The sequence below is a fragment of the Limtongia smithiae genome (genome assembly GCF_038497785.1).
Source record: "Limtongia smithiae strain NRRL Y-17922 unplaced genomic scaffold V1518scaffold_14, whole genome shotgun sequence".
NCBI classification, from domain to species: Eukaryota; Fungi; Ascomycota; class Lipomycetes; order Lipomycetales; family Lipomycetaceae; genus Limtongia; species Limtongia smithiae.
This window is the reverse complement of record NW_027117635.1, coordinates 103,129-115,150: the sequence shown is the minus strand read 5'-3', so window position 1 is coordinate 115,150 and position 12,022 is coordinate 103,129. Positions and strand designations below refer to the sequence as shown.

General features: G+C 56.3%; 3 protein-coding genes across 3 annotated transcripts; 2 read left to right on the top strand and 1 right to left on the bottom strand.

Annotated features, from left to right (window-relative positions):
• Positions 1 to 18: 18 nt before the first annotated feature.
• Positions 19 to 2,987, top strand: V1518DRAFT_121562 (glycoside hydrolase). The gene is made up of 4 exons (XM_066900696.1): positions 19 to 219; positions 274 to 341; positions 391 to 512; positions 558 to 2,987. Exons 1-4 carry the CDS (start codon positions 110 to 112, stop codon positions 2,658 to 2,660), a joined length of 2,403 nt encoding a protein of 800 aa, XP_066757335.1. The 5' UTR covers positions 19 to 109; the 3' UTR covers positions 2,661 to 2,987.
• A 690-nt stretch (positions 2,988 to 3,677) lies between these two features.
• On the top strand, positions 3,678 to 7,875 carry V1518DRAFT_377626 (fungal-specific transcription factor domain-containing protein; the record flags this gene model as incomplete). The annotated part of the gene is made up of 6 exons (XM_066901584.1): positions 3,678 to 4,931; positions 4,978 to 5,289; positions 5,338 to 6,189; positions 6,274 to 6,517; positions 6,575 to 6,748; positions 7,541 to 7,875. 6 exons carry the CDS (start codon positions 3,678 to 3,680, stop codon positions 7,873 to 7,875), a joined length of 3,171 nt encoding a protein of 1,056 aa, XP_066757334.1.
• A 192-nt stretch (positions 7,876 to 8,067) lies between these two features.
• Positions 8,068 to 11,679, bottom strand: V1518DRAFT_387743 (uncharacterized protein). Its single transcript, XM_066901721.1, has 2 exons — positions 11,287 to 11,679; positions 8,068 to 11,225 (listed from the first exon to the last, which is right to left on the bottom strand). Exons 1-2 carry the CDS (start codon positions 11,506 to 11,508, stop codon positions 8,244 to 8,246), a joined length of 3,204 nt encoding a protein of 1,067 aa, XP_066757333.1. The 5' UTR covers positions 11,509 to 11,679; the 3' UTR covers positions 8,068 to 8,243.
• Between the last annotated feature and the right edge of the window lie 343 nt (positions 11,680 to 12,022).

Sequence of the window (12,022 nt, the reverse complement as noted above, 5' to 3'; positions counted from 1 at the left end):
GGGAAAGTCGTGATGGGAGCAGAGGAGCGTTGTGTACTGCGACCACGCCGCCTTACGACCACGGTTCTCACAACGCAACCGCCGCGCCTGTGCATGGGTCGCAAGCACAATGGTTCTGCCAGCGCGAATACAAGTGCTCGTGGCAGTGCTAGTGCTGCTCGCGGTGCTGGCGGCACACCGCGTGCATGCGTTTCCGCGGGCGCATTTGGATCAGCTGCGGTGAGTGCTGATGCTGAAGACCCCGTGCATGCAACCGCGACTGACAAACTACAGGGAAGAGACGCGAGAGGCTTTTTTTCATGGGTGGAATAGTTATTTGCAGCACGCCTATCCGGACGACGGTAAGTTTGTTCGTCAATGGGAGCTTGGAGGAAGTGACTGACCGCGCAGAGGTCACACCTATCACATGCGAAGGCCGGGGGAGCGACAAGTCGAATCCGGACAACATGGGTCTCAACGATGCGCTGGGGGACTATGCACTTCAATTAGTTGATGCACTGGACACATTGGCGGTTAGTGTGCTCACATAGTGGTGCTGTTCAATGCTAATGTAGCAGATGATGGGCGAGCAAAGGGCGTTCGAAGCCGGCGTCCGCCTTGTTGAGCGATACGTGCAGTTCGACGTGCCGTCGCGCGTGCAAGTATTTGAAAGCACGATCCGGGTTGTCGGAGGGTTATTATCTGCACATATATACGCGACTTCGCCGGAGCTCGGGCTGCAGGTCACAGGCTACAACGACTCGCTGCTCGTGCTGGCACGCGACCTCGCGGACCGACTTATGCCGGCATTCGACACACCAACGGGGATCCCACTTGCACGCGTGAATCTGCGATATGGCTGTGCGATGGAGAGTATTACTGACACGTGTGCCGCCGGGGCGGGAAGTCTTGTGCTTGAATTTGCAACATTGTCGAGGCTGACGGGAGATGACAAATATGAGGCCGCCGCGCGTGCTGCATTTTTTGGGGTGTGGAAGCGGAGATCTAATTTGAATCTCGTGGGCGCGAGCGTGGATTCGGTGTCAGGGTCGTGGATGTCTGCATACACTGGCATCGGAGCGAGTATTGACTCATTTTACGAGTACGCACTGAAATCGTACATTCTTCTCGGCGACGAGGTGTTTTTGAATGTGTTTTCGAAAGCATACGCCGCAATCAAAGAACATGTGTATGACGGCAGCTGGATCTACCGCAACGTGCACATGGTCACTGGGTCGCCGGTGACGACGTGGATTGACTCGCTCGCGGCATTTTTCCCAGGGTTGCAGGTGCTGGCGGGCGATGTGAGCGCGGCGGTGCGGCATCATCTAGTGTATTACAAGCTATGGATGACGTATGCCGGCACGCCGGAGCGGTGGAATTACGCGACCAACAGGGGAAGTATTGAGCTAGGGTGGTATGGCCTGCGGCCAGAGTTTGCAGAGTCGAATTATCTGCTGTATCGTGCGACAAAGGATCCGTTTTATTTGAGGGTCGGCGCGCAGATTTTGAGTGACTTGCAGTCGCGCGCGCGGGCAAAGTGCGGGTATGCTTCGATTGAAGATCTCAAGACGGGCCAGGTGGACGATCGCATGGAAAGCTTCTTTTTGAGCGAGACAACAAAGTACTTGTATTTGCTGTTCGATGTGGATAACCCTCTGAACAGCGAGGACTCGAATTTCGTGTTTTCGACAGAGGCGCATGTCTTGCGGGTCGATGTGAAGCTGCTGCCGCCACAAAGACAGGCGGAGATGAAGAAGAAGTCGCTGTCACCGCGCATTCCACGACAGCGCGTACTGAACCACAGCGACGCGTTACAGAACAGCGCGGATAAGGTGCGCACAGACATGACGATGTACACGCCGGCTCCGATTGTGCATCAGCAGCGCTACTTCGGTGCCGAGTACGAGACCTACTACGACGTCGTGGCGGCAGTCGAGCCGGACGCCTCGGCGGCGGTGGTGACGATGCCAGACATTGCCGTAAATGGAAAGTGCAGTAGTACGGCAGCGTTCAGCGGGGGATTTTACTCCGCGGTCGCGTCGTGGGGGGAATTTTACCATTTGGATGGGATTTATAATTTCACGCCGGTGAACGACAGCGTGTTTATTTCTCCGAGTGGGTGGCATAACAAACTTGCGTCACGCAAGGGATTGTTTAGTGAGGGGAGTCCAGCGCAGCAGCGAAGGCGGCGACGAGCCGTGGTTGCGTTGCCGCCTGTGCATCCCGGCGCGGTCTCGGCGCCGTTGCAGCCAGTGACGGTGATGGAGCTATTTTTTCCGTCGGAGCAGCGTTCGCTGATTGCGCGTCACGGGCGTGATGTGGAAACATCGTCGTTTGATGGGCATCGCGTACGCTTTGCGCAGGCGCCGGAGAGCGGTAGTGACGACGGCGCGGGACAGAATAACTACAGCACCAGCGGCGCTACGGGCCGGCGATTTGGCCGCGGGTTCGCGCGCGCCATGGCGCGGGCGGCGGTGGCGGGGTTAGGAGGCGGCGGCGGTGGGATCGACGGACCCATGAGGGTGTTGACGGTTGGCGGCGTGCGCGTGTCCGGCAACGTGAAGGTGCGGTATCTAATGTCGCGGAGCATGTACGAGCAGGACTACTTTGAGGTGACGCGGGACGGGCGGGTGTGGTTACGTGGTGCGGAGGTGGTGAATTTGTTTGTTGGGGGGTGAACATGGATGTCTTGAGTCCTCGACGGAGGCGCGTGGACTGGCGAACTGGACCGTGGCACCGCGCGCGGCCGGGGCCAGCGCGCGAGCCGAGATTCGCGGCGCGCTTGGATCAGGCGGCGAAGGAGGGGGGCGCGGGCGCGGACGAGTTCCACTCTGTGCACGCTCAGCGACGCCCCACCCGCCGCGGCCGCCACTGCCGCGTGCAGCCAGGAGAAGTGCGTGCTTTTTCGCGGACTGGCCGGGGGCGTGCGCTCTTTTAGAGACATGAATTGAAGTGCTGACTCCACTGGTCTTCGGCTTATGAGCTTCAGGCAGTCCATTACAGTCTACTGCTCAGTGCGCAAGAGCCATGGGGCCACGAGCAGCTGCCCAGGGCCAGCGCCAATGGCCGTGCACTGCCGGCTGCGCGCAGGGTCGCGGCGGCGGTGATGTGGCGGGGCGGAACGGGTTGAAGTTGGAGGCGTCCGCGGCGAAGTCCTCGACACCAGGCCGATAACGATAAGCGCTGCGGTGTTATCGCCCACGCTCTTCACGACGCGTCCATGACTGCGGCACGCCAGCTCCACCACGCTTGAGGTGGGAGCATTGAGCTCGCAAGGAGAGCAGTGAGAGAGAGTATAGGCTGTAGGAGCAAGGAGCTAGGAGTTAGAGCGGACAAAGAAGGTAAGGCCCGCGCGGGCGGAGTCGCGAGTCGCCGCCAGAACGCCCGCGCCAAAGGCTCGTGCTCTTCCCGCTGTCTTCAATTCCCCGTCTTAGACTCTTTCCCTCGCAGCTGCTCAAGCTCCAAGAAGAGTCTTGGTCGCTGTTGCTACTTCTCGTCGTCGTTATTGTTTGTCGTCGTTCTCCTCCTCTTCCTCCTCCTCCTCCGATATCACCAATCGGTACCCACTACCCACTCCGCCCGGCTTCTCGTCGACCCCATCTCGCTTACAGACACCGTTGGTAAACCACACTGCGCTACTGGCCTGTCGCTCGTCGCCTCCTCCCCCCTTCCGCGCGTGCCGGTGCCTCCGCACCATGTCCTCCATACCGCACGACCACCTCGACCCTGCCGGCGACACGGAACCACCGACCAAGCGCCTGCGCTCGATCGCCGCGTGCAACCGCTGCAAGGTGCGCAAGCAGCGCTGCGATAATGCGTTCCCTCGCTGCACAAACTGCTCCAAGGCCGGCGCGGAGTGCGTGTCCAAGGAACAAGCGTACCCGGCGAACTACGTGCACTCGCTCGAGCACCATGTGCGCAGACTGGAGATGGCACTGCGTCTGGCGAATCCGTCGTGCTTCGATGCGAAGACTGGAGAGTTGCTTCCGACATCTGCTGCTTCCGCACCGCCACCACCACAGGTGCCAGTTGAGAACAAGAACTACATCTCCGCGCTTCTTCAACAGCCACCGGCAGACCCACAGCTCTCGTCCCGCAAACTCCCTCCACCGGTCATGAACTTTGCAAAGACTTCATCCTCCTCCGCAGACCTCCCAGCCTCTCGTGACCTCATCGCGCTGACCACCTCCACCAACACTCCACCGTCGTACTATCTCGGCTCCACCTCCGGCTTCCCGCTGCAAAAGCTCGTCCAGGCTGCCATCTATGGTCGCTCTTTACCGCAGTCGTTCCCCGTCAAAACCGACATGCCTTTGCTCCCGCCATTGCAGCAATCTGCGGCGGCTTCAAACAGCGACATCTCTTCGCAGGCTCCACTAGCATCGGCATCGCCAACAAACGCGCCAACTGCATCCTCCACTTCAAGCGCGGCAGCCTCAACTCCGCTGCCCCTCGAACCCCCGGTGTTCTTACCAGATCTATCCCGCCCGTCCACGCATCCGCCGACCGAAGAACACCTTGTGCGCGCGTTCCTGGCGACCATCCCCGAGCCCGCGCTCGCGCAGCAGTTTGTCGACGCGTACCTCAATGGCGTGCACCAGCGATACCCGTTCATCTATAAAGGCGATATTCTGAGTTGGAACTCGCGGCGCGAAGAGATCGCTCAGGAGCTCGCGCGCATCACGGTGCGCGCGGCGGTCGCCGCTGCGGATGGTACGGGATTTCCACAGATGGCTGCTGCAGTACCGACAACGCCGAGTGGTAGTGATGACCGGATCAAGTCTGAGCCTGGCACGCCGTCGTCGACGACACCGACGGCGCAGGACGCGGCGAAGAACACAATTGAGTATGAGCGCGAGATAAAGTCAATTTGGTTTAAGCTGCACATGATATACGCCATCGGGGCACGCTACTTGCAGCTTACCGGGACCTACGCGTACTCATCAGATGTAAGTTCTCTTGTGTTCATTATCCTGCATTCGCTAACTTGAGTAGAAACACTACGAAGTCGCGATACAGTACCTCGACATCTTGTGCTATTCCCCGCTAATCGAGATCGTTGAAAAACTTCTGCTCATCATCGTCTTCCAGCTGCGATCTCCTAGCGGACCGGGCATTTGGCATCTCACAGGCTTCACTATCCGGCTTTGCGTCGAAGCGGGATTTCACAGAAAATTGCCCGTACGGAGTGTGATGGAAGATCAGCGTCGTAAGCGTTTGTTCTGGTCGCTGTATCTTCTTGAACGCAGTGTCTCTGTAGTTCTTGGTCGACCGTTTTGTATCGCAGACCGCGATATCGACGTCGAGGTTAGTGTTCTTGGTGGGATTCATGGTGAGCCTGGCTAACTGACTTAGCTCCCCGCGAATGTGGACGAAAACATCCGCGACGAGGCAGAACTTGAGAAAGCAATCGCTGCGAGCAGCATGACGCACATCACCTCGATGACAAGTTCCATTTTCGTCCTGCAAATTAAGCGCATTGCATCCCGCATCCAACAAATCATCTACCGCGTCGACAAGTCTGAGCTGCCGTCGGAGAAAAAGTTCCTCAAGCTCCGCAATGAACTCGATGAGTGGGGCGAGACTATTCTCAACTGCAAGATGATCAAGCCGCTTAGTTTCATTCCCACGCCAAAGCTATCCATGTCGGAGGAGTATTATATGCTAAACTACCACCAGAACATGCGTTTATTACTCGTGCCAAAGTTGCCAGTTTTGTCGAGTGACGCCGAGGAATTTAAATTATGTCTCCGCTCGTCTGGACAATTGTGCCAGATCTACAAGCACTTTCATCAGTACCTCAAGGTGTCATACTCCTTCATCGCGGTACAGGCGTGCTATATGGCCGGCATCACGATGATCTACTGCTACACGCGCGACCAGTCAATCCTCGACACGCAATTCTTATCTGACATCCGCGCTTGCACGACGGTTTTATACATCATCGCCGAGCGCTGGCCCGCGTCAAACCACTTCCGCGACTCATTCGAGGCGTATTTGAACGCGGCGATCGAGTCTGGATCCGGTGGACTGGAGAGCAAGGTGGCAGACGACACGCCTGGTTCCAATGCTCCTGCGGGAACGAGCAGCGAGCAACAGGATTTCGGGAATTTCTCGACTTCACAAGCGGCGCCGCCGGCGAGTACGGCGAGTACGCCGATGAGTTTCGGGATGACCATCTCGTCGTCGGCGTCGGCGTCGGTAGCGGTGCCTGTGTCTCTAGCGCAGGTACAGGCGGAGCAGCAACAACAGCAACAACAGCAACAGCAGCAACAACAAGAACAAGCTGAGCTTGAGTCTACGCAGTTCCTACTCGAACAGCAACGACGGATGCAGCTTCAGCAGCAACAAGTCCAACAAGCGCGGGTTCAAGCCCAAGTCGAAGCTGCTGCGGCGCAACAGCCGAAGCTCCGTCGGGGCATGCTCGAAGATCTCGGACCAGTTCAGGACGAGTTGTGGGATATCCTGCAACAAGGGAATAGTCAGCAACAGCAGCAGTCTGACATGGGTGACGGCATGGGCAGCGGCAATTACGGTGGCGGTATCGGCGGCGTTGGCGGCGGTGTCGGCAGCAATTTCGGCGGCATGGCAGGGTATACACAGTACGACACGATGGCACAGGGTAGCATGGCGCTTGGCATGGGTCTTTCAGTTGGTGGCATTACGGGCGGACCTGTCGGCGGCCCTGGGCTTGGAACTGGCATGGGCATGGGTATGAGCGCCCTCGGTATGGGCACGTTGGGTATGGGCGTGGGCATGATGGCCAGTGCGCCGATGGGGATGGGGATGGGAATGGGAATGGGAATGGGCCTCGCTATGGGCAATGGCGTGGGTATGGGCATTCCGATTGGCGCTGGGGGCAGCGGCGGTGTGAACGCCACGACATCTCTTCCGATATCAGCAGGCGGAGCGGGCGGCGCGGGCGGGATGACGCTTGGTGTCGGAAATGGCATGGACAGCAACGCGTCGCCTGCCTCTCCTAGCTCATCGCCCGTGTTACCGCTACAGATGCATGCTAGCATGTCTTCACTCGTCCCCCCTACGCAGTACACATGGACGCCGCCGTTACAAGGTCTTCCGCGGACCAACAGCGCGCCAGTTCAGCAGCAGCAATTATCGCCACAGCACCTCCAACCATTAGCACCACTTCGACGCGCGACGATGCAACAGCAACAACAACAGCAGCAGCAGCAGATTATGCCGCAATCGTCGGGCGGGATGTTACACGGCGGATACAGTGAGCAAAGGCAGAAAGGCACGATGCACGGCGGCGCTGGCGCCAGTATGTGGCTAGCTGGTATGCCAGCGATCTCAATAACCGCGCCAAGCACCCCGATTTCGAAAGCGGGAACACCGAACTCGTCTGTATCCTCGGTGTCCGCTGCAGCCGCCGCCGCCGCTGCTGCTGCGACTGCGAGTTCCGAGCCGGGAGCGGGGACATCGGCGGTTGCGACGACGACGACGACGAGCGCGGTGACCAGTGTGACGACGGCATCAGGCGGCGTGGTTGTCCCGACTGCTACGAGTGTGAGCGAAGCAGCGCAGAATGCGCTCGCAGTCGCGGCGTCGGTGGTAGCGGCTACCGATTCCGCTATAGCGCTGCAACAGCAACAACTCCCACATCGCGCATTGTCAGAGACTGCAGGCTCTACATCCCCCGCTGCGCCTGGTGGCGTCTCAGCAACAGTACCAGCACCTTCATCATCTACAGGTGACGGTACTGTTGCTGCCGCGCCCACGACAGGAGCTGTTACGTCGTGTTCAGGGGCGCCTGCCCGCCAACAGGATCAACTACAACAACTCAATGACATGAACGCCGAGTTCGGGGTCGGCATCGGAAATGCGGCGTTATTCCGATGGCCGGACGCCGAGTTCGGGGAGCTCTACTACTAACATGGTCCATTCGCGATTTCACGAACGGCCTCCAGGTAGCTCTTCGACATAAATCATGATTTTTATTTTGTTTTTTGTATTTGTGCTTGCTCTCTCATGATTTCTTTCTAATGGTTCTTCCTGTCTTTGGTTTCTATTTCGGCGTTGGAAAGTAAAGCCATAGAGGATTGTTTTTTGTTTGCGATATAGACAGCTGATTTTGTGGTTTTTTTTACAACTAATAATGGTTACTGTGTTCACAATTTTTCATGTGTATGTTCTGGGAACTGATAATGACATTATAATACGCCTTAATAAAAGTCGCTTTACACTTACATTACCGTAAGTAGTGCTATCTTACAAACTAAAAAGTTGAGATTATGGTTGGTTTATGAATAGGCGTACAAGGATCCGAAGCCGGCGAAAATATCCTCGCGCGCCAAAATCCCATCCGCGTCCTCGGTACTACTGAATTGCCCTCCAGCGACCGTGCCAGCATCTGAGGTATCGCCGGTGACACCCGCAGTCGTTGCAGCAAAATCAGTCCAGTTTTCGAAGGTACTACCGTCGGGGCAGTCTGCGGGATCGAATGCTTTGAAGGTTGACATGATCTCGTCGTCGTCATTGCCAAAGATCTGTGCAACGACGTCGTCGAAGCCGTCGTCGTCGACTGTGACAGTAGAGGAAGATTTGATTGCCGCATTAGTGGTTGTGACGTTGACGGGAGCGGGGGATGGGACACGTTGCATTGGCGTGGAAACGACGGCTGCGCGGTCTGTCGGTGTGGGAACAATGAAGTCACGTAATTCATCAGTCTGCTGGAGTGTCTGCATCTTGCACTGCAAATGCTGCTCCATCTGCCGCTTTTCCGCGACCGTGCCCGGCGCAGCGTCCACACCAGGTAACTGGGGTTCGTTTCCTTGCGACGTCGCCTTAGACCGCCCTAACACGACCTCATGCCGAACGAAATCCGAAAGCACGCGCACGCCAACGGACGTCTTGTGCGCGTTGTAGTATATTGTGCTATACTCCTTTAGCCATGTCTGCGTTTTCACAAAGGCCTGGTAGAGCCTTTGCAGGCTTAATAAGCTCGCGTCGTCGTAGTGAAATGTCAGATCGGGGGATAGCCAGCGCAGGTCTGTTGGGTCGCATGGCATTGCACCTGGCGTCCATGACGATTCGGGTGGTATCGGTGGTAACAGTGCTGTTGGATTAGCATAGTGGGCTTTGAGTAATCCGTTCATCACGATCGCGAAAGATGTGAAGAAATGGCGCTCAGAGGCTGGTATAAGTAACCACTCAAACCCGGCGAATAAACTACGGTGATGAATGCACGTAGATATCGTATCCAGCATGCGCAACGCGCACCGCATGCGCTCGCGTCGGATGGATTCCATCGTGACAGCGTCCGCGGGGATGTAGGCTTGTAGGAGTACAAGCTGTAGCCGGAAAAACAAAATCTGTAGTAAAAATTTCTGGATGAGGTCGTACGAGTCCTGTGGACTTGATACCGCGGCGCCGACTTGTATCACCGAAATGAGGGACTGGAACGAGCTGAGGTGGAGTTCGGCGAACGACTTGAGATCTTGTTCAAACTTGCAGTATTCTTCGAACGTCAAACTTGATTGCCCAGGTCTCAGCAAGCGAGAGAAAATAGTGCGCGCGAGTAATGCCCATTTCAAATGGGATTGTACGAATTGCAGCGAGTACTGATCCGACTCTGGCACGACCGGCGGAAACTCCTTCAGTTTGTCAAAATCACAATCACTAGTTTCCAGGTTAATGGCAAACGGAAGCATAAGATCCAATGTGCGATAAGTATCGAGTATAACCATGTTTGTCCATAACGTCCGGCCTAGATGTCCCATGCCGGGTGGAATGCAAGGGAACATCGACGGATCGCGATGAAGACCCATCGAGACTCCAATCTGACACATCATGCCGGTAAATCCTGCGGCATCGCTCCCATCGTGGCCGTCGCCGCCTTCGAAAGACATTAGCTGATGTAAGCGCATGCACACGAGCACCTGCGCAACAACGAGATTCGGTTTGCCCATGTAATTCGTTTCGCGAAGGCACGCCCACGCAAAAGCAATTAATCGCGGCCCAAACAGGACAGAATACGAGTCTTCAAAACCAGCGCTCGATGGCTTCCAATCTGACGGAAGCGAAAGTCGTCCAAGACGCAGAATCACAGCGAAAAAAGCGGCACTGCGCATATCGGTTTTACGCATGGCCGACCCAAAAGAAGATTCTGGGGCGCCATTGCTTTGCACGACCGCACTGCTGTTGTTATTATTGTTCTGTCGACGCTGCAATGCCGTGTCCTTGGCCTTCCAGTACATAGCCATGTCCTTTCGAAAGAGATATGGATTGACGACCGGAAATACAATGTTGATCGTCTGCATAAACCGGTCCACTAAAAACTCGCATACTGGCCGATGCTCTAGGCGCGGGAACAAATCCACTGGCTCGGCTTGCACGTTGAAGATATCTTCCACAAGCGTCTTCATCTCCGGCGGGATGTACGTCACCTTTCGTGGTGGAGCGGTGTCGTGCGACGTTTGTCCTTTCTCGGGTCCCACGGAGTTTCCCGCAGCCCGTGCTTCAACCCGTTTCCGCGTCATGATTCGCTTGGCTTGCTCAACTTGGGATATACATTTCTGTATATACTCGTCTTTTCTAATCGCAGCTAGACCGGAGAACGCGCCAAAGTATGTCAAACGATTACGTTTCACGCTCATTTCAGCATTAAGAACTGGGACAGGTGCACTTGCTAGAGATGTCGGCCGCATAAGCGCGGATAGTGAAAGACGAGAAATCTGAGGTGCTACGTCGGCGCCAATTCCTGCAATCTGTGGAGTAAATCCGGGCATTGATTGTAGTATTTGATTAGCTGGCGTAGGCAAAAATGCCGCGGTAGGTATCGCAGGAACTGTTACTGACGGATCAAGTATGGTAGCTGCGGTCGCGTTTGCGCCGTTCGGCGTTGCAGACATCTGCTGAAGCAGACTTTCCATCCGTGCCATGCGCTGCTGAAGCTCGATATAAGCAGGTGACAGCTTTGGATCAAGCTCAGCCTCTGTCCGCGGGCGTGCACGCTTTCGCCGGCTCGTCGCACTGTTGTTAGGTGCCGCGCAGGTAGCCAGGACGGCGTCGTAGGCGCTGACTGCGCTGGAAGGCGTAATTGCGGTCACGACATTTGCCAATCCAGTGGTCGCGGTCGTAGGCACGCCCGACGGAGGAAGAGCCGAAGAAGTATTGGCGGTCTGCGTGAAGACCTGCTCACCAACCCACGGCTTTACCGCATATGTGCATAGCGCGGCTGTCTCGTGAGCGACGCAGGCGGAGCATGGCAGATTTCGATCGCACTGTAAAAAAGCATAAGACCTGACCGTCGAACAATAAAATCCTGGAGAACGGACAACTGACCTTGAGCTTGCGCTGCCGACAGACGGCACACACAACCGGCACGCGTCGGCGCTTGCGAACCACGAGCTCTGACTGTGGCGGTGTGGATCCCGAGTTGCTTACACGTCCCGGTCTACCAGCGGGTATCGATTCTGCGATCAGTGCAGGAACGGCGGCTGCAATGGTTGCAGGTGGAGCGGAGTGCATTTCGGACGCGTTCACGGAGGAGTTGGTCGAGGACATGTCGGACTCGGAGATAACGGCGCTTTTAGCAGCGACACCAGTGTGGACACTCTGCAAGCCCGCGACAAGAACGACGAAACTGAAGATGGGACCGCAGGTAATAGCGGTAGAACTGTGAAGACGACCAAGAACGTCTGCGGCAAGAAAGCGGGCGTCGGAGGGCAATTGGTGATCTCAGCGGAGTTGCAGGTCATGACACAGCCTCGGATCGTCTCGGATCTGACCCGAGGACGGGTAACTTGTACGCAACTCAATGATTCCCACTGTAAACATAGTCACCAGCACTACCAAACTGCTGCCATATTCTAGTTCCACGGTACCGCCTGATAGTATCTCTCTACCGATCCTGTTTAACCTCAAGATTTGTGAATTCTGTATTATTGTAAATTCGAATTCTGAGTCGGCGGGGTATACTTCAGTTGAATCCAACGGGCCGACTCTACTGGCACTAGGAAGCTACTTTCATCTGGCTTCATCTCTGTTACACCTCAAACATGTAAATCATTCATCCAAT

What these genes read in the sequence shown, in the direction of transcription:
- V1518DRAFT_121562 (XM_066900696.1), top strand. Translation starts at nt 110, where the DNA reads ATGGTTCTGCCAGCGCGAATACAAGTGCTCGTGGCAGTGCTAGTGCTG. An exon ending in GCACGCCTATCCGGACGACG is followed by an intron (nt 342 to 390) that starts GTAAGTTTGTTC and finishes CTGACCGCGCAG; the next exon opens with AGGTCACACCTATCACATGC. An exon ending in ATGCACTGGACACATTGGCG is followed by an intron (nt 513 to 557) that starts GTTAGTGTGCTC and finishes CTAATGTAGCAG; the next exon opens with ATGATGGGCGAGCAAAGGGC.
- V1518DRAFT_387743 (XM_066901721.1), bottom strand. Translation starts at nt 11,508, where the DNA reads ATGTCCTCGACCAACTCCTCCGTGAACGCGTCCGAAATGCACTCCGCT. An exon ending in GTCGGCAGCGCAAGCTCAAG is followed by an intron (nt 11,226 to 11,286) that starts GTCAGTTGTCCG and finishes GCTTTTTTACAG; the next exon opens with TGCGATCGAAATCTGCCATG.